The sequence below is a fragment of the Erithacus rubecula genome, assembly GCF_903797595.1.
Source record: "Erithacus rubecula genome assembly, chromosome: 3".
NCBI lineage: Eukaryota > Metazoa > Chordata > Aves > Passeriformes > Muscicapidae > Erithacus > Erithacus rubecula.
In genome coordinates, this window is record NC_136689.1 from 126771265 (window position 1) to 126792112 (window position 20848).

Here is a 20848-nt window from a genome sequence, read left to right on the forward strand (position 1 = left end):
AATGGCTGATCACCTGAATGATGATCCAAAGATGCACATCCTGCTACTCTTTGGAGTTTGGATGTCCCAGTCAGCATTGCCAGATTCCCTCTTGGAGGGAAGATGCCCAAAGTGCTGCTTTGAGAACACAGGCTCACTGTGAGGCTGTGAGCACTGAGGGACAGAGAGCTGAAACCTTTCTGTCATATATTAGCATCTGTCAAATTAGCATCTTTTCTCTCTGGTGCACCATCACCATTCTTGAGAAAAGACCAACTGACCTGGGCAGGGTCTCCCCACACCCAGGCTCTCCTCCCAGAGCCTATTTACTTACCACACCTCCAACAGTCACCGAATTAGTCACCCTCCTCCCAAATCAGGGCTGAGCTCTCAAATCTCTCAGGTGTTGAAGAAAGGGCAGCTCTGTGATGTTGCTTGTTGCCACTGCCAGGTACCACCATGCCCGGGTCAGACCCTGGCCCAGAGGATTTCAAAGTCTCCTGTTGTGCTGGACTCCCTGGAGATCTCTGGGCAGGGGCACCTACTCTTTGGACCACCACCAAACTCAGCAATGAGTCAGAAATCAGATCACTGAAAATAACTGAGGCTGCTGCATCTCTGGGCGTGCAAAACAGCTGACAATAAATTACAGTGTCAAAACAAAGCACATGCACCTCCCTGGAGAGGTGGCAGGGCTGCAGCTGTGGGAAGTGAGGAAGCCAGGCATCCAACCACAGCATGCTGGGCCTCGTCCTGCTCTCTGCTGCTTCTTCAGTGCTGCTACAATCTGAATTTTTACTTTGTGTTTGGCCAAATGCAGACACTGGAAAAATGGAGAGAGAGCAGAAAACAACCACAGAAAACAATCTGAGGGCTGACAGAAATATCTGATGATGACTTAGAAGGTTTACCTTAGAAGGTGAGCTCTAGCTTAGTGAAAAATCCATCATACCGTATTTTGCTGGAGGGACTAAGCAAGTGCTTTAAACCACTGGCAAAAGGCAAATAGCTGCAAGCTAAACAAGTTAAAATAGACATAAGGCAGAGTTTAAAAGCAAACAATGACTCACTGCTAGTAAAAATTACTAATGGCATTGGTGGTTCCTCCACTTTGACTGCTAGGAGAGGATGGGCTGTCTTCTTCTGTAGATGGGTCAAAGGGTTCACACGAGTGCTTGGAGGAGGTTGCCTGACTTGAACTGTGAAGGAGGCCAGGCCAGATGACATAAAGCTGCCTTCTTATATCAACAACCTTCATTATTCACAGTGCTGAATCAAGCCCTGCAACACATCCACGCACCCAGAATCCAGAATCCAGTCAGTACTGTCGGGACATGTTGTTAGTTAAATGTTAAATATTGTCAGGAAAAAATAAACACAGGGTAACTGCAATGCTTAATCATAGTAAATTATATTCCTCAGCTCTTTTGCATTGTAAAGCACAGAACAGCAGTTCTTAAAAAATCAATAGAAGGTCCAGTAGTTTGTTGTTGTGTGCTGTTGCTGTACAATGTGTTACCAGCAATGACCTCCAGTGACAGGTAAGAGCTGCTTAACTGTCAGCCTCTGTGCCATGCAAGTATTCTCTTTAAATCTTGGCTGAGGGCATTGGAGAGCATTAGACAGCATAAAGCTTTGCACCTGGTATACATGCTATTGAAACTCAAGAAAAACTTTAATTTTTTTTTTCTCAAATGGAGAGCAAACTTCTGATCTTGTGCTCATGCTGCTCTGGATTTATGCCCATAAGCTATCAAATGGAAGACAAATGACAGTGCTGTCATTTCAAGCAGTTTAATGATTCTGGCAAAAGACCTGGCAGCAGACTCCAAAGATTTCATCTAGGCAAGGCAATGCCTATTCCAAGAGTGGAAATCTTCAACTGGAGAGCTGGCAAGTGCATGTTTGTGCTGGAGGCTTAAATCAATCATTTCTATTTTTCCCAAAGTGATTTAGCAAAGTACAGAAACTGGCTCCTTCATCAATGGCCACAGGCCACTTTTCATGTTTAAGGTATTAGTGCCATGGACCAGAGTGATATATTGCCTTCATGTAAAGCAGTCAGTGTTAGCACCACCTGTTTAATCATTCCTTTACAGTAGCTGTAGTTTGAAAACTGTCAACAAGTGCCTTGTTGACACTGTCAAAAAGGAGCCCAGGAGACCACTGTACATTACTGGTCCCCTGGAGTCCTTTCTCTGTGCTCATGCTAAACTTTCCTGCCACCACGACACATTTCTGAGTCTGCTGCCCAACAGTGTCCCTCTCACTGCTACCTTGTGAGCTGACACAGAGTCCCCTGGGACTGATGCCTGAGTCCATTAGCAACCAAAATACTGATGGAGATTTGTACTATGCAGTGCTCTTTATAGTCTTGGACAAGCTTTAGGGGCCTAAACTGGGATTTAGATTAAATAAAAATCCTACTCAGCAGCTACCTAATCCTTTATTTAGGCCTGGAGATTCTTGAGGTGCTAATAATTCTGCTTCTGTGGATACCAAAACTGTCTATGCTTACTCTAATGGTAATCAGAAAGTAAGGAGAATGTAACCCAAGACTGCAGGTTTACACCATTTCCTGGTTGGACATTCTCTATAAACACTTCTCAGGTTATGGGAATATTCTGGCAGTACTGCACTTCTTATCAGAGCAATCCTGTGTTGCATAGATGTCACACAGTCTAGTTTCCCTATAGGGAAGACCCAGCAAGAGCTCTGCATGAAAGACAGTACATGTCCAAAGGGCATTGATATGATGCTCAAGGCATCCCATTCAGCATGTCTCAAAAATATGTTTATGTGCAGCCTCAGGGGCCAGATTGGCTACGTGTGCTCTGAGCAGATTTAACACATGACAAGAGGACAAGGATCCCTCCTACATGGTCAGGAGTTCTTAATGTGTAGTGATGTATTTGCCAGTGCTGCCTCCTTTTATGTTATAACTGAAGGGTTACATCAGCCAGGTGCTTGGGAGGTGCCTCTACAAATTTCCCAGTTTCAAAAGGTTGAAACATCTCCCATCTGCCAAGGGAATGTCATATTTCCTCTCTAGGCAGAGAATAGTCATCCTTAACTCCCAAATTGGTGGGAAATAAATAAAAAACAAAACTAAAACCACAACAAAATTATATGAAATCACTATTTATTCACTGATGTCCCTGACTCTATCCCAGAACTAAAAACATTGCAAACTCAGGATTTCTCAAACTCCTGAGAATCGAGAGCACAAAACATTTCTCTGTCTTTTGCTGCTGAAGTGGCCTCAGTTTGTAAATCTTCCAGCCTGGCTCTCCAATAATAATTATGGTACTTAGCCTCTATCTCCTTTCAGCTATTTGCTAACACAGTCCAGCTGATTTCTGCAGAAGGAATGAACAAACAAATCTGAACAAGACAAATGTCAAGCCTCAGAGGACAGTAACAAAAGGGCATACTGACAGACAGCTCAGCCTAATCATCTGCATCCCAGTGTTGTAAAAGGGAGCATTTTCTCTGCAAGCAACCATCAATCCTGCAAAAAGAGGACTGGAAGGAAACATTGCATGGGTGAGAACAGTTTGAGTATAGAAGAATTTTCAGTCCATTCTTCTGTTTATACACCTTACTGCAAACAGTCACTGAAAAAAAAAATAGCCCTTAGAATCACTTATAGTCAGACACCTGTCCAGGCTTTTAGCTGACCTTGGGACTCAGGTGAATGCCACAATCTGCCTATCCCAGTCCCACCTGGGCACTCATCACTCTGTGTACACAAGCCAGTGAGTCTGGCACTTAAAAGACCTTCAGGAAGCTCTCAGCTGCATTTGGGGCATGGTGATACAAGAAGTTGATCTTAGCAGAATGCTTGCTATATAGAGAATCTCATCAGAAGAAGAGAAATATTATTACAGTTGCCTTGAAGTAAGAGGGGTCTCATCCCTCTCCCCCTTTTCACATCTGTCCCATCACACATTCCAGTCAGCCAGGCTGGGTCACTTCAGAGAGCCACCCCAGCAAGGAGAAGGATGCAGATGCTTTCTGCAGGGTGGGTGAGCTGAACTGGCCACAGGAAGCCACAGGACCTCAAAGGCAGGAAGAAGAGGATGAGCCTTTTGGCAGGGCTGATCCCTTCAAGCAGCTTGCCAGGGGCATGAAACCACAGCTTCAAAGCACAGAAACTCAAACCCTAATAAAGTTCAGCCTCTTTCCTTTGGTGTAAGGTGACCAGTGCCCCTACATGCAAAAAGTGAGTCTGCCAAAAGCTGGGCTGGAGCAAGAACCAGGCAATCAGCCCTGCCAGGTGAACAGCAGGCCCCTCCCAGGGGCAAACAGACAAACCCAGTCCAAACTTGGTTTACTTTTTTGCCAGCTGAAACTGTTGGTAAATGCACCTTGATATTTTACAGCAAAAATGAAACAGTCTCTGTCTACTGCAGAGCTCCCATTTCCAGGCCCATGGCCAGTTAATACTTCATCTCTTGCTGCAGCGTGACCAGCAGTGGAACAAGCACTAAATGAGTCCTGCTGGTCCTGGTCTGTCAAAAATCCCAAGCTGGAGCCTGAGGGACCATGTGAGACACTGCCTGCCCACCACACCTTCTCCTGGTTTGATTTCTGCAGATCCCATGGAGGACTTGTTCAGGAAAATTCAGTCTGCAGCCACAAGTTGGCGGATTATTATCTGGCCCACATTTTTGATGTCAGAAAAACCACTACAAGAAAATAACTCGTTATTAAGGAGAAGAGCTCCAAAGATTTTTTTTTTTATTCCAGTGCAAAGGATTTTCTTTTAGCAGGCGTTTGTCTGTGGTGTCTGCAACCTAAGTATGGCAAGCAGAATACGAAAATAACATTGATTAAAAGCTGATTCTTGAAACAAATCATGTCCATTTCTTGGCAGAGCAGTAATGAATTCTCATAACTGAGTTCTCCCAATCCTGTAATACACTAATTAGTTGGAATATATTAACATCTCAAAGATCATGTCAAATCACAACTTTTAATTGCACATAATTTCTACCAGTGTTTTGGTGCACAAATTATTTTGAAATACACTAGAGTAAAAATAAAATATTATAGCCCCTTTAATTTTTAAATAAACCCATATGAAGGAAAAAAAACATTGCTCAAGAAGAAATACAGTAATATAAAATAAATAACTTTGCCACAGATTTTTACGTTTGATTTCTTGCTTTAAAGAGAAAATCCTACACCTGGTAACCTTTATTACCTCCTGCAGCCTCCTGAGCAATGGAAATAGATTTTGGAGAGATGCCCAAGGCCAATCATTTAAAAAAGCAACAACACCAAATCCTTTCACCCATTTGTTTCCCAGGTCACAGAATGAAAACCTGTAGACCTCTTATTTCCATCTTCAGCACATACTCTCACTTGAGACTTAGAAAGCAGCTTAAATTTGACTAGCAAAAGAAACACAGGCATATCCTTACTCCACAGAGAAAGCCTGTAAAAATCACATGTTTTTTAAGAAATTTTAATCTTTAGAAACTTGAACTCAAGATGTTAGGTGGGAAAGGAAGGCCAAGTCAGCAGCACAAGTAAGGTGCAGACACAGTTTTGTCCTGTGTCAGCTGGAAAAGCCCTATATTGAAAAACAGCTTCACAAGTCCCCAAATGCCATAGTTCCAGGGACACTGCTGCACACTAAATACTGCAGCTCTATGTGTGCTCTGCAGCATTTGAAATGAAACTGTCTTATGGATCTTTAGCTATACCTATCTTAAAATTACATAAAAAATTATTTGAGAAAAAAAAAATTAGACCTGAAACAAAATGCACACAGTCTATGGCCCCTACCCATTACTGCAGATTAATTCAATCCTGAAACAAGACATGAACATTTTTCAAGAGCACTTTCATTTGTTTTTGCAGAGGATGTGACCAAGCCCCACTGTGCTGCCTGAGGTGGATCAGTGCTACCACACAAGGATGAGTGCATCCATGATGAATGCCTAGAAACTTTTCTGATGGGGCACTGGGATGGAGAGGCACCAAGACATCCCAAATCTGAACACAAAGCCATACTGTCATCATTCTTATCACTGCTGGCTCTTCAAATCAGTGTGGAGACACAGCCATTTAAAGCAGGGGAGATTGTACAGTTACTGTGACTCTTTGTAATCCTGTTTTTTACAGCCTTTCCTCATGCAGAATTACCAGTGGTAACAGGAGCTGTCCTCCTTTTTTAAAGGTATTTTTCCAAGACATATGAAGAGAGGGACCTTTGCTACTCTACTTCCTCTATGAAGAACTCCTCATAGAAGAACGATGCATTTTCGTCACTAAAAACTTCTTTTGCTGAAAACAGAAGCTAAAACTCAGACCAGCCTATGCTAAGAGATTGTAGAGCCCAGCCCAGCCCAGTCCAGCCCAGTGCCCAGGACTCCTCTGGAAGGATGTAAAATATGAAGAATAGTACCCAGTCCTGCCTTGGCTGGGCACCTCAAATATGTGCACATGCCCATGTGCCTGTGTTTATGGAAAGTGCTATCTTCCCACTCCTCACACAAGTGCTGATTTCCTTGGAAGATAAGAGAATTAATCTGATGGTAGGAGATAATCTGGACTGTTCTTCCACAAACAATACAAAAAATATTTTTGTGCACCTATTTGTGTCTACTGCATATATGCTCACAGTTTTGACTCCTGAACAGGAAGGAAAATGTTTAAAAGGATTATATATATAGCAGAGAACTTCGAAATCACTTACGAAAATTCTAATTTTTCACGTTTGTCTTTAAACATTTACACAGATCTGAGGGATTCCAAAGGGGAATTTTTATAATCCTGTTCTGTGCTCATTGAATTTCAAAGAAATTAAAACTCTAAAAATGTATTTAAGAGGATACTAGGAGAATATTCCATTTCATTAATGGTTATTTGTTTTTTGTTAAGGCTTCCTTTATCTTTAAAACACATTTGGTACAATCATGGGATAAATTAATCAGGATTAAATAATACTATGACTCATGTACATACAGGAGTTCAATGTATACTTGAATATGTTCAATGAAAAGGTGCTACTGATCCTTGTTCCAGTGGTGTTCCTCCTGTTACTTGGCATGTAAAGTGCTTCTTCTTTCAGCTTTGCCTTTTCACTGAGTCATCTTCTTTATTCAGTGTGCCATAGCATGAACTGTGAGAATCTGGTTGTATTTTGCCTGTCAGTTTTTGTCCTAAGGAAATGTGGTGAGAGAAGGAAAAAACAACTCCATGAAGAATTTTAATAAAACAAATTCCCCACCAATCCATCATTTAAACATTCTTTGCTCCAGTAATCATTGTTTTCATTTGACTGGTTGTAACAATAGCTTGGAAAGACCCTGAAAAATTCTTTGAGAAATCTGTTGGGAACAGGAATAGAAATTAAGGGAACAGTATATTTATTAAATGTGACTAGAGCACTTTTGTGACTCAATTCTCCTAGGTCATCCCATTATCTGATACCTCATTTAAACAGAGACAGGAAAAAAGCCCTACTTACCAGGAATATGTCCACAGTCAATAAAAGGAATTTGTAAATGTTCTTCTTTTTTATTTCTTGCAATTATAATCACACCAAGGAAAGATAGGAGACACCTGCAAAATAACAGTGGCATAGTATCATTAGAAACAGTTCACTGCATCTGAGATGAGAATTTCTTTCCATATTTCTTTTTCAAGACTTCCAAACCCAAGTTGCTGAGTTTATAAAGAAACACTTCTTCCTGGCAGCTCTGTAAATTTATTTTGGGCTTCTTTCAGTCTAGTTTTTGCCTCCTGAACCTTTATTATCAGTTCCAAAAGCTCCACAGCCAAAATTACACTTCCAGCAATATATTCCTAATCAGATGCCTGTGAGTGTGAGACCCCAACATTTGAACCCCTGAGCAGATCTTCACAGAGCATCCAAGCTCAGCAGAACTAGCATTTTAGTGTGTGCAATTTCACCAGCAGCTCGCTCTAGCTGTGGACAGTCGACATCTCTCTTGTTTTTCTCTTTTGATTGTGTGTCTCAGGGGCAGGCTGTGAGCCAGGAGCAATGAAAAACTGCTGTGGCTGGACACATCTTCCATCCACTGTGTGTTGGACACACAACCCCTAATTCCTATCTGCCAAATACATCGCTGCTCATCTCCATTTTTTGTCTTTTTTCCAGCAGTCAGACAAGATAGGGGCTGTGTGCACCTACTCCAGCCCAGCTGCAGAAGATGAAGATGTCTGTAGCTATCAGCCCCATTTGTTTGACAGCACTGTGGCAAGACACCTCCAGCAGTTCTAGGAGATCTTTTAAATATTTTGTGCCCATTATTATAATTGTCACCTCTCCCAAAAGTTGTTGTGGTGTTGATAGCCAGCAGAAGGTTTCTGCTCTCATAACACCTAGACAATTCTTCAAAAGGTTATTTAGCATGCTCTGAATTTTTCCACAGGCATGCTGTGTCTTTCTTGACACAGGCAGATGGGGGAGAGTTACAGTACTGCCTTGCAGGCAAGCAGCTCATATAATTGCCCATGCCTAGGGGCAGAAAAAACCAGCCAGACACACCAGTGGAAGGTAACATGGGAGGAGATGGCTCACAGCTGTAAAAGCACCCCTATAATTTGATATTTGGTGGAGAGCAGTGACTTCTCCTTCCTGCTGGAGGAACACATGATGCTGGTTTTTCATTCCATCATGAGATTAGTAGTTCACAAGTGTCTCACATTTTTACATATTTGGATTCAAAGCCAGGCCTCCAAACTCCCAAAGCACAGACATCAATCTTTCCTTTAATGTTTTTTTTATCCTACTATAATGGCTATTCCATAATACTTTAATAACAAGGCAGGTTTCTTCTTACTGAGAAAAGAAGAGATTCCACAAGGCATTGCTGTTTCAATACAAACCTTAGTGCAGATTTTAGGCTGATACACTTACCCAAACAGAAACATGAACACACTCAGTAAAGCTGCACTTTGGAATTCCCGATAAAATATGACCCCTGGAATGTGACAGAAACAAGAATTGCAGATCTTGACTGGCTTCCAAGTGATATGAATTACAGCTGGGAGGGTCAGGAGAAGTGTCATGCTTGAGTGGAGCAAAAAAAATCCCAAATAAGGTATTAATACACATTGTGATGTGTTCACTTTATGTCCTATATTCCACAATCTAGGCTTTCTCAAGATACTGCACAGGACTGGAGAAGATTTAGTCAATCAGGTTGGAACATGTGCTGGGTTAGTAATTGCACAGATGCACGTACCTCTTGCATTGTCAGCAACAATTTTTGTGCAGGTCAAACTCAAGGTCTTATTCATAAGCAGAGACATACCAACCCAGCTAGGAGATTCTTCATGGACTTCATTAAGCTACTCCAGCAGACCATGTGGACATCTTAACTCCAATTGGGAACAGATTTTCAATAACTAACTGTGTCCCTGACATTTACACCAAGTGAAGGGCTCCAGTGGCCAAGTTTGCCAAATCTTTCTGGCTGAAGGGATCACTAGCTCTTTCTGGTCACCCCTCTTCCAGGAATTAGCACCTCTGTAGTGGAGGTGACAGAACCAGATGTGTATCTGGATCTCAGCTGCTCCTATTAACAGCCAAGTATATTAGCTTTAAACCACTGATGAGCATAGTTCTGCTCAGAAATGCCAGAGTGGGACTCAGTGCAGCTGAAGTGGGCTGTGTCTTCAAAGGCTGCAGCTGGGGATGGGGGAATCATGAGACAAGGGACCTTCTAGGAGCACCCCAGCAAGATTCACACAGGTTGTTCTTCTAAGCCCTACCCTGGGTTAACTAACCTGGTGCAAATGCACATGTATCCACTCTCAAAGCTATTAAGCCATTCCTGAATAGGTACTTGATCTTTTAAGGAGGCACCAGGCCAAATTCCCCATATGGCCACAGGAACACAACCCCCTTTTGGCACAAGTTTCCTCTGGGTCACAAAGTGTAGGTCTCTTCTAACACAGGTGTTGAGGCAATCTGTGCATGAAGCTAACTCCCCTTCTCATTAATGGCAGCTCTGCATGAGAAACTCCTGCACAGCAATGACAGGAAAGCCCCCAGCGTGTGTTAAAATGAGTCATAAATGTTCTAACAACACGATCATTTTGGCTCATTGCTGATACAGCATCTTAGTCGTCCTCCCAGCTCATGTTCCTACACTGCACACCATTTCCAAGATTTGCAGTCCCTCTTTAACAATGCTGAGTTCAAAGTTCTCACCCAGAATAAAATGTTAAATGCTTAAAAAGTTTTTGTAGTCATTTTATTTCCTTCACTTAACCCAGAATTCCACCTTCTGAAATGGAATATACACTAACTACTCTGAAGCACAGCTGGTTGTCATTTGAGTAGTTTGCCAGGCTGTTAAAATTACTCTACCAGTTTGTATAGGGAGAGACTGGTGTGCACATGGTAAATGCATTAACTGGATGTCAATATGAGGATAGGAGAAATGCAGGTACTTCTAGTAAGCCAGGAAGGTACAGTAAATCACACATACCTATTTTGGAAAGGTTAGAATTTGTGCATTTTTATAGAATTATAGAATGATTTGCATTGGGATGGACCTTAAAGATGATCTAGTTGTAATACCCTGCCATTTATTTTGTCTCAGAAGTTGTGAACTTATTTATTTTTCAGAACTTAAACATGACTTAGGAAAAACTTGTCTTTGTGAAGACAAGTATGACTGGTTTGGGTTCCTATTCACAGGGTTCCTGTTCTTGAAAATATGATGTTTAAAAAATCTTTCTGTAGAGGAAGAAGGTTAGAAACAAACCTGAAATGATGGCACTGGTGGTGAAGAACACAAAATTAATGGGGACAACTGCTGTTGCTTCATACAGATGCATTGCTTGATTCAAGAACCTGCAAGATAAGCATTATTGCATCTCATGCCTACAGGAGGTTCCTTGCACTTTAAGTCAGGTTAAGCCACTTCTTGTCAGTTTAACACTAAGTGTGACCATTTCTTACCACAATAGCAAGTAGCCCTGGACAGCATACACATATTGAATTTACTTTCTGGTTTTGACTCTGCAGAGTACAAATTAATAGGTGAAAGCAAGAAGGTTGGCATGGATTCTTCTGGCCATAGGCTCTCAATGGACATATTTTTGAAGCATTGCTGGAAAACTTTTGTCTGCCACAGATAAGGCAGGAATGCTAGGGTATTATTGCTTATGATCTGCACTGGTTCTTGGAAGCAGTGCTGCCTGCAAGCAGCCAGGGACAAGTTGCTCTGATTCAAACAGGTTGTGTAAGGGTATATTGGCATCATGGCATGAACATGTGAGTTCTTGTAGGAACTGTTTCAGTTTGCTGTGCAGGACCACAGGAGCATACATTGCACACAGACCTGCAGAATGAGGCACTGACCGTGGAGCAGCCTGCACAATCTGCAAAAAGGCAAAGCAATTAACTTGTACAGAGACCACAGCTATCAACATTCACCCATAGAGTGATGAATCATGAGCTGATATTGTGGATGCACCTGTAGATACTCTGTTATACGAATGGTCATTTCAGAGAGAAAAATCAGGAGTCTGCAGAGTATATCCAAGCCTGTAAAAAGAACCACACTTGAACATTTCACTGCTGCAATATATGTGCACAGTAAAAATCCAAGCTTGGATCTGTTTTAGCCATTAAAATAATTGCGTGGTTATTTTAGCAACTGTTGAACAGTCTCCATGGTGCTTTAAAAATAAAGAAATCCTACATATCCACAGGATAGTCAGGATTTTGAAGTCATTGAAAACACCTCATTATTTTCTCCCATTTGCAACAAACTTGGTCACAGGGACTAAAACAGTGATAGCAAGGCCCAGCGTTGGATCCAGGAGATTGTTGTAGCACAGGCTGTTCTCAGATAATGAATGACAGTCAAATAAAATTAGAGAGAAAACAAATAAAATGAAAAATCTACACTGACAGCACTGTGCCTGTTAGAAAATGCATCCAGAAGAGTAGAGAGAAGGGGACACTGAGCCCAGGGAATGAAATGGGCACGTTTCACTTCTGCTTTAATTTTGGCCAACAAAAGAAAGAAAGAAAAAAATTACAAGTTGGAGAGGTTAATTCAGCAGCTTCTTATTTACCAAGCTCTTATTTCCCATTGTCAATGCCTGGAGCTGTTCTCCCAGAGAAGACAAGCTGGATGTAAATCACTTTATAATCTGTTACAGGGGAGTTCCTGATTCAGCCATGGAGAGTCAGTGCATAATAATGCCTGGATTTTCTGATTCCACATGGGAATGGTATGTTCTGCCATGAAAAAGCTGGGTTGGCTTTTCTACCGGAAAATAATCATGCAAGTAACTACTCAGCTCACACTGGAGCAGTCTAGATGAGATTACTGAAGGCTGCTATCAGCACCAGAAGCACAGGGACAGGCAGAAAGGGAACAGACTCTGCTCAGCTGCAAGACATATTTTAGCATGCTGCAACCCCCAGCAACCTGCAGAGGCAGCACAAACCAATCCCTTCACACTCCAGAGCCTGCAGGGGAAACCTGGAAGGGGCAGTCATACAGGACAGCAAACTGCAACACTGCAGGCTTAACAGGGGAAGGGAGAAAGATGGGATAAACTCTCCTCCTCAGTCTGACTGGGGCCATAAAGCTGGGGAACAGACATGAATAATGAGGGCAAACATGGCCATTTGATTATTCAGCAATAAAGATTTCTAAAAGTAACCTCCAAATGACTACATAAGCATAAATTTCACTTAGTGTATTAAGACCTGTGCCAAAACTAGGCAACTAAATTTGTTGAAGGTGATAATGAGAGGAGGTGGTGTCCATAACAATCAATGATAAACTAAGAAAGTTTAAATAAGTAATACAACCAGCTGGAAGCAATTTATGCATCTGTCAAGGCTCTGCCCAAATTTGTTGCCTTAAAATGCAACTTGTATCAGGAGTCACAATCAGTACCAAATAAAACTGTCAGATAAAACATGCATGAAGATTAGCAGGTAAGTAGAATCTTACTTACTTGATTTGGAAAGCACATGAAATTGCCATTAAAACACTCATGATATAGAAAATGGAGTAAGTTAGCTGCATTTTCCCCTTCACAGAAAGTGCTATCATGCTGGACACAGCCTTAACAGCAATGACAGTCAGTGATGCTGAAAGGGAAAGGGATTCAGATTAGCAGTGACTTCAGCATATCAGTGAGGGAGGACAAGGATCCAGGTCAGAGCCACAGGCCTGATCACTTAAAATAAGACTGAGGAAGGACTTGGGCACTTAAAACCAGTATATGATTTTATAAATGCTTGCTAAGCTACTGTCTAAACTCAGTGGCCTTTGATCCAAGCATGCTGTGTGTTTTGCCTTTAATTCTTCTTAGCACACTGGAGTCCCAGCTGAAGGTGTACAACAGCCTCCACATCTTCCACACTTTATCCAGCAAATTTGGAGCCCATATTACAGTATTCAGGGGACATCTGAGAGGTCTGGTTATCTGTTCAGAGCAGCTAGGATGCCTCTTTATATCAGCCTGCATGTGTCACTGGCAGCCTCAAATACCTTGTCACCCTCAGGATTTCTCTTCTGGAACAGGAGCTGGACAAAGCTGACTGCTGGGATCACATCCCAAAGCACCAAACTCTCCCATGCATTATACATACACAAAGAGCAGACAAACAACACAGGGGTCTGCACTTCATTTCAAGGCCAGACTCTTGAGACCATTTACCGGGTTTATCCACAGAAAGAGTATTTCAGTAGTGTGCTGTCAACCCATTTTATCATTGCATCACCACAAACAAATTTCAGACAGCAGGCAATGGTGTTAATACATGTCACCAGTTCAGAGAGGTTTTGCAAGACAAATCTTTCAGAAGAGAGGCTGAGAGTTCAGCTAAGAGTTACTTCAGATTTCCTTTTGGAGCTCTTGGTTTGTGGAAGCTAACCCAAGAAGTCTGTGATTGCTGCAAATAAAATGTAACTAATTGAAAAAACCCTAAAAATTTCAAGTCAGGCTGCAGAGATGACCTTTGAAGAAAGGTAATTAATTGTCAGGAGAACCATCCCCCAGCTGAGATCCAGTTCCACCCTCGTGCAGAGCTGAGGAGTGTTGAATTTCAGGGTCTGATTCATCCTCCTGTAACGTTCAGATTGGCAAGGAGACCTGCACTGTGCAAAAGGTTGGGAGAAAAGGAGGGGGAAGAAGAATGAATGCAGGTCTGTGGGTTTGATTGCAAGCATTTTTCTTCCAGAAAGCCCAAAAGTTCAGGGGGAGTTTAAGAGCTGCACACATCCCGTGATGATCCTGTTCATCACCATGAAATTCACTGTTTTCACGACAACCTTTCCACCCAGCACTTCAGTTCTTTCTCTGTAATGGAAACAGGTGAAGTGCTTTAGCAAACACAGCTGTAAAACTGAGCAGAGGTCAAACACTGGCCTGCAGTGCTGTAAAAGCTTGATACAAAATCAGAAATACAGCCCCAACAAGACATCCACATAAAATTGAGATTTACACTCTAACATTGGGAAGTTATTATTTTAAAAGAACACTTACAGGTAAAATTTAGTATTTTCAATTGTCCTGCTAAGAGTGAAGATTGCTATTTTTTTCTGATGAAAGGGTATTTTCCATGCCTTATAATTTTAACAAGACAGAAATGAAAACACCAGGGGGTTTGTTTGGTTGGTTGGTTTATATTCTTTGAGAAATGTAATTATCTTTTCCATTAAAGTAACTCCAAAACAAGTTTCAAACCTAGGAGTTGTTTTCTCTGTCAGAACAACTTTCCCTCAAAGCTAGTGTGACAAATGATATCATTTTCTAGCTGTTAGGGCAAAAACCTCTAAAATCCCACTATAGCCTGAAATGTTTCCCCCAAAATTATGATAACTGAGTATGTACATTAGGTAAGATGTAAATGAATTTGCAGAGTTGTACTAAGCAAAACTTTATCAGATTTGTGATCACCTCTGCATTTTCTTGATGGTGAAAGTAGCTTGCATATCCAAACACAAGGCTGTCCTCTCTGTAAAGAACCTTTGTACATTTAATTTACATCTGCATGAACAATTCACCAGGACTGTATCACCTTCCAGGAGCACCCACCCCTTCGACAGGCAAGGGCAGTGCCTGTGTCACACAGCTGGGAGCAAAGGAATGGACAAGTTTTCAGCCCCTCCATCACTTCACTCAGCAGAAAGGTCAGAGACCAACCAGAGTGCTCTAAGTGCAGATCTGTGGGGACTGCCAGGCTCCAGGACAGCTGCAGGAGGAACCAGAGTCAGATGCAGTTCTGAGTTTCATGCTCAAGGGAAATGCCAGTATTTCAGAAAATGCCATGAACCAGGATTTGTTTGTTTGCATCTTTTTTTAACAGAGCAGAAATAACAACACATTTTTTTTTCTCAGGTTGCATAAGCTCAGAAAAACCTCAGCAGTCACCAGCTGAAGATGTATTTTTGGTTGGTTGGGCTCAGACCACCAGGCTGCAGTTAGTGTCTGCCAGGGCACAGAGCTGCAGCCCTGCTGCTGCTCAGCAGCTCCACCTGTGCCTTTCACAGCAGCAGCAGCAGGGCTGGCAGGGTGCAGGGCAGAGTCAGCAGGGCTGTACAGACCAATGCCAGGGACAGACCAATGCCAGGGACAGACAGACTGCCCAGGCACAAACAGACTGCCCAGGGACAGACAGATTGCCGAGGTCTCCAAGTACTTGCTCAGGGTAGCATCATGAACGGCAGCAGAGATGTGTGGGAGCACATCTGGAAATCTTCAGGCTCTCAGTGATGCAGAAGGAGGCTGGACCTTCACTCAGAAGGGCAGAGTGCTTCACACTCCTCATGGCTGGGCTGGAAGCTGCAGAGCAGCTCAGATGAGCTTTGCCAAGGCTCTGTGCTAGGAGCTGGGGCACAGCCACACATCCCTTCTCCCAGCCAAGAGCAGCTAGACCTAAGGCCCTGGGGGTTCTTCCATCTCTGCCTCATGCAGGGAGAGTAGAAATCCTTCAATGACTCTGCAGAGCTACAGATCCTGATGTTCCTAGCACCGGGAAACCTACATGGGAAGACCGTCCCCAGAAAGTTGTTCTGAAAGTCTGAGCTTTTCAGCTGAGTAACAAACTACTCAGAGATCTGAAGGAAGGGAGTTAATACATCTATGAGGGTTTTTCACATTCAGTTAAATCCAAATTTGGTACCTGGCAAACTTTAATGAATTCTGTTTTATCCCAACCTTCATGGTCACCTCCATCAGAAATGTAAATCTTTGCAGACGGATACATGCACCCACTAAACTCAGAGAAAAAATAACCTATGATTTCAAAGGCACCTTTCACTCCAGCCAAAGACTTGTGTCCCATGAGGGTTTCATGGAGACAAGGACAGGAGAATTTGTCACATGAGGTGATGAGAATTCTTGATATAACCCTGCAAGCATAGGAGCTTTGGAGATGAACTCCTGACATTTCTCAAAACTGATTCAAGTTTAACTTTATTGAAAGATGCTGATAAAATTATTTCCAGCATTTTCCTGGTTATTGATTGTGGTGACAGTGATAGAAAATGAACTTCAGTGTCCCACTGAGTTCTTGTTCTTCTTCAGGAGAGGTGGTAAAATATGAAATGCTGCATATGCAAATAGTCATAAATACTTAAAAGTTGTTGTGCAGCCACAGAACATCACTGCATTTGTTTACAGAGTGCTTACAAAGTCTTCAGCCACTCTGGTTTAGAGAACTAATTTTCATAGCCTGCTCTTCAAAACAAAGTTTTGAATAGTCCACTTTCCCAGGATCTAAAGTGTTATTTAAAACAAGTTTCAGAATACCATTGCACATAGCATATTAATTTGAGGGTATCTGTAAAAAGAAATAGTCCCAGTAATAAGCATAGAAACTATGTTTAATAATCAGCTTTTCTTTTCAAAAAGAGACCCCAGTAAAAACCATGTGAAATGTTTCAATTTCTCTCCTTCAGCACACTGCTTTATCTAATCTAAACTGTGTGGACAGATAGAGTGACAAGGAATTATAAAGTAACAGACAGGAATTAAAGTGAATAATATGTTCTTACCCAGTAGAGCTACCATCATTAACAAAACCATGATGTGTTTCACAGCCTTTCTTTTGTAAAAATAGAGGAGAATGCAGAATATTATAATTTCTACAATCTGAAAAAAAAAAGAAAAGAAAAGAAAGTTGGAGCTGTGAAACTATATAATAAATACTTCATTCAAAGTCTTTGAGATGTCACATTCATTTTTGCTGCTCTATCTGTTCAAAGCAAAGAATGGCTTTATAAAATATCTTCTGCTAAAACATAACTACTGACAGTTGACTGAGCCATGACTGTTGTCATTTATCTTTTCTATTACAGCAGAAGTTAAACTTTAAGCATTTTTTTATATCTTCAGTTTTTCCTTTTGCACTTTTATCTATATTTTGTCACTGGTAATGTTGAGAAGACTTTTTTTAATGTGACAGCAAAGATATGAATATTTATCTGTAATAATATTACAGAAACTCTGTCTATAATTCCTATGGAATAAAGCACTTAGCTGAATAAAGAGCAACCTCTCCTTTTAGCTATGGTATTCCTAATGTCACTCTTTGTGATGTACAAGCTTATTTTTGGTACCCTCTTTGCCCTTCTCACCATTCCTACTAAAAAATCCCCTTAAAACTTTGTCCAAATTTTCCTCCATACATCATAAGGAGGAAAACATTTATTTCATATGGTAGTTCCCAAATCACAGCTGCTTGCAAGGACCTTACCTTGAAAAGTTCAATGACACCCTAGCAGACCACTCTATTGGACATGCTGAGATACTCCTTCAATAACATGAGACAGATAAATGACAATTAAATTTGCTGACTTCCTGTTCATATGGCTCTGCAGATTCCCTCAGTGACTCTTGCCATCTCAAAAGCATGGGTATTTTGCCTCCTGCCCAAAGGGATTGCTCAAATATGCCTTTATGTCTAAAGAAAGCAGCAAGTGCAAGGCCCATAAAGCTTCTGTGAAGTCCAGAAGATTCCTCTGCACTAAGGGGTGCCCAGAAGCCTGGTAGCCTTAGAGACAACATGAAGATAGAGAAGTTCATTTGTGCATGTCAGAAAGTAATCAAACAGGAGAAATAAGACAGATAATTAGATTGTCATCATTACTGAATCTCATTATATTTACTTTTTTCCAACAAAGCAAATCATAGAAACACCTGTTAATCTCCTTGATTTGTCACCAGCCTATTTTATGTCTTATAATGCCACTTCACTCTTAAACCAACAGCCACCATAAGGCATCACTAGACTGAAAAATACCAGGTGTTGTGCTGATGAAATTTCCAGAGAAGTGACTGAACAGTTATAGTGTTGGTTACATAATGTAAGTACCCATTTCTCATTTTGGAGAGTGACTGCAACAGACTGCCAGGTCTGCCCAGTGACTAAAATTCTCTGCCACACTTATACCCTCCCGAAAATATAATTATACTTTAATTCAATTTTTATTTACCTTCACGTGGATCCCTTGCTCCCAAAGACAACTGAGAGACAATTGCATTTTAAAATACAACAAACACAAATTTGGATTTTATATCACCTTTCTTCAAAAAATGTCAAGTATTTATCACAAGATTAGAAAAATCAAAACAACAAAGTTGGGGGGGGATGTTTAGTTGGTGCTTGTTTGTTTGTTTCCCACATATTTGTCTGTTTTTAAAAGGTGCTTGTTTGTTTGTTTTTCAAATGTGTTGAACAGAATAAAGCATTTGGGTATGGGTTAATCTAAAAAAACCCCCAAAATAACAACAACAAGAAAACCATTCCTGGATTACCAGGCTAATCCTAATTGAATAATCTTTGCAATCTCTTGTGAAGTGCTGGTCTCATCTTCCTCCAGATTGATGTCCCTCCCTACCAGGCTTGCACCCAGAGGTGAAAACTTGGCCACGAGCTGGGGGAAAAGAGGCTTTTGTCTCACAGTAAGCAACTTGGCCAGCCTCTCCAGCTTTATCCAACAGTGCCACACTGGGTAAGTGTAAATCAGGAACTAAAGCACAAGAAATGTCAAGATCTGCACTGGTGAGTTCATCTTGGCCTCCCTGTTGAAAACCATGACAGGGTTTTGAGGGGACTTGAGAGGAGAAGTAAAGGGGGCAGCTTGGTTTTTTGTGCCACAGCCAAACACATCTTAGGGCCAGAGGGGAATATAACATTATCAGCTGCAGCTACAACAGCCAGCAGGTAGATTCATTTGCTATTCTGAGAGGGAGCAACTGGGAACAGAACAGAAGAAATCTGTGCTAAGTAAACCAGCCCACCCAGAAAGGTACCCACATTGAGAAAGGAGTCCCACAGATGTCCTAGGTGTCCTCTTCCGTGGCACCCCAGCTCAGGACTGGGACACAGGGTGGTGTGACTGGGACTGGGCCATGGCACCAGGTAACAGTGCACTCTGCCCCCCTCACCAGAGCAAACCTGAGCACCAGTCTCTCTTCCCAGAGCCTTGGTGTGCAGATGATGTCCCAGACCACAGTTGGTGCAGAAAGCCATGAGACAGCCCTACTGCAGCCACACCTACACTCATTTTATATCCTCTAGGCAATCCCCGCAGGGAGAGGCACCATCATCTGTCCTGTCACCAAGACGTCAAACTATGCAGAACAATCATCCCAAAAGAAGCCAAGGGACAGTTACTGGCTCAAACTGTTCCATCCCAGCAGCTCTGCCATTCCACTCCCTCTTCTGCCTCAGTCCACCCCCCTGAGTGGCAGGAAGTGCCAAGCAGCATCAGCTTTGGCTGAATCAGGTCATCACAGCTCTCTGTCCATCAGCCTTCTGCTGGTCCTCATCCTTTCATCATCTCTTCTCTTGCTAAAGCTACAATAGAGCTCCACTGTGATCTCCTCCTGCTTAAAAGCAAACCAACCACTAAGAAGACACATCTGAAAGGAAACAGCCAAGCAGAACAATCCAAAGGACACTGGAGCCCCTGATGACACCTCTGGAAGGGGTGCACAGGTCTGTGTGCGCGGCCACCTCGACCTCCTGGGGAAACCCCAAGAGCAGCCATGGTGTAGGGCCAGAGGTGGCAGTCCTGTGGCCAGACCTAGGGGGATAAATGTTTGCTTTTCAGGGCTGCTGTGTAAGTTTTCCTCAGCTCTGTTAAGTCTCACATATTAAGCTGGAAATCCAAACAATTAGTGCTGCCCAGCAGCCTAACTATTCTTCCAGGGTTCTCTGCCACTTGGTGACCCACCTAAAGGTGATTATTAATCAGAAGACAAGGGAGACTCTGTGACAATTAAGTTACACTGCAGGCAGAGTCCATGGCTCCTAACAGGGCCTCACACAGATGGGGTACCTTATCTGCTGCCTAAAATTGTCTTCCAAGAACTACCCAAAACAGTGCTTAGTCTCATCACTGACAGCTGTGGTGCTGATAAACATGAAGTCCTGGAATGGGAAGAGCATAGATTATATCAGCTTCACATACTCTGTTTAGAGGAAATGAAGGAACTTCACCTGTTTTCAATCATCTTTGCTATTATAACTAATTTCTACTGAGCTCTCCTCAAGTCCACATCTCATCAACATTTTTTAATGATCATGTTTTCCATGTTTCTAAGCATTACCAGAAGGCACCAAAATAAAATACCACATTGTCTGCCTCAAATGTTTTTCTGGTATATACAGGATGGTCTTCCAGGCACTTTGAAAGAAAAGCAGAAATGTTTTGAACCTTATTTTGCAGAGATTAAATATTAACAACCCAATTCTTACTACGCTTCTGTTTAGGGAAACCTAAGAGCTTCATGTATGATTTATATCTTCTGTAGAGACTCAAAGTGCACATAAACAAAACAGAAAAAACCAAGCTGGGGTAGTCATTCTTGCTCAGACATAATTATGCTACTG

General features: G+C 42.0%; 1 protein-coding gene across 1 annotated transcript in view; it reads right to left on the reverse strand.

The window, feature by feature from the left end:
- NIPAL2 (NIPA like domain containing 2) overlaps positions 1-20848 on the reverse strand; it is a 60201-nt gene that overhangs the window by 2263 nt on the left and 37090 nt on the right. Inside the window, 6 exon segments of the mRNA XM_079302975.1 lie at positions 1-7154; positions 7463-7557; positions 8879-8942; positions 10737-10825; positions 12955-13090; positions 17004-17100. The exon segment at positions 1-7154 is cut by the window's left edge and continues 2263 nt beyond it. Of these exon segments, the coding sequence (XP_079159101.1) occupies positions 7060-7154; positions 7463-7557; positions 8879-8942; positions 10737-10825; positions 12955-13090; positions 17004-17100 (576 nt within the window). The 3' untranslated portion in view covers positions 1-7059.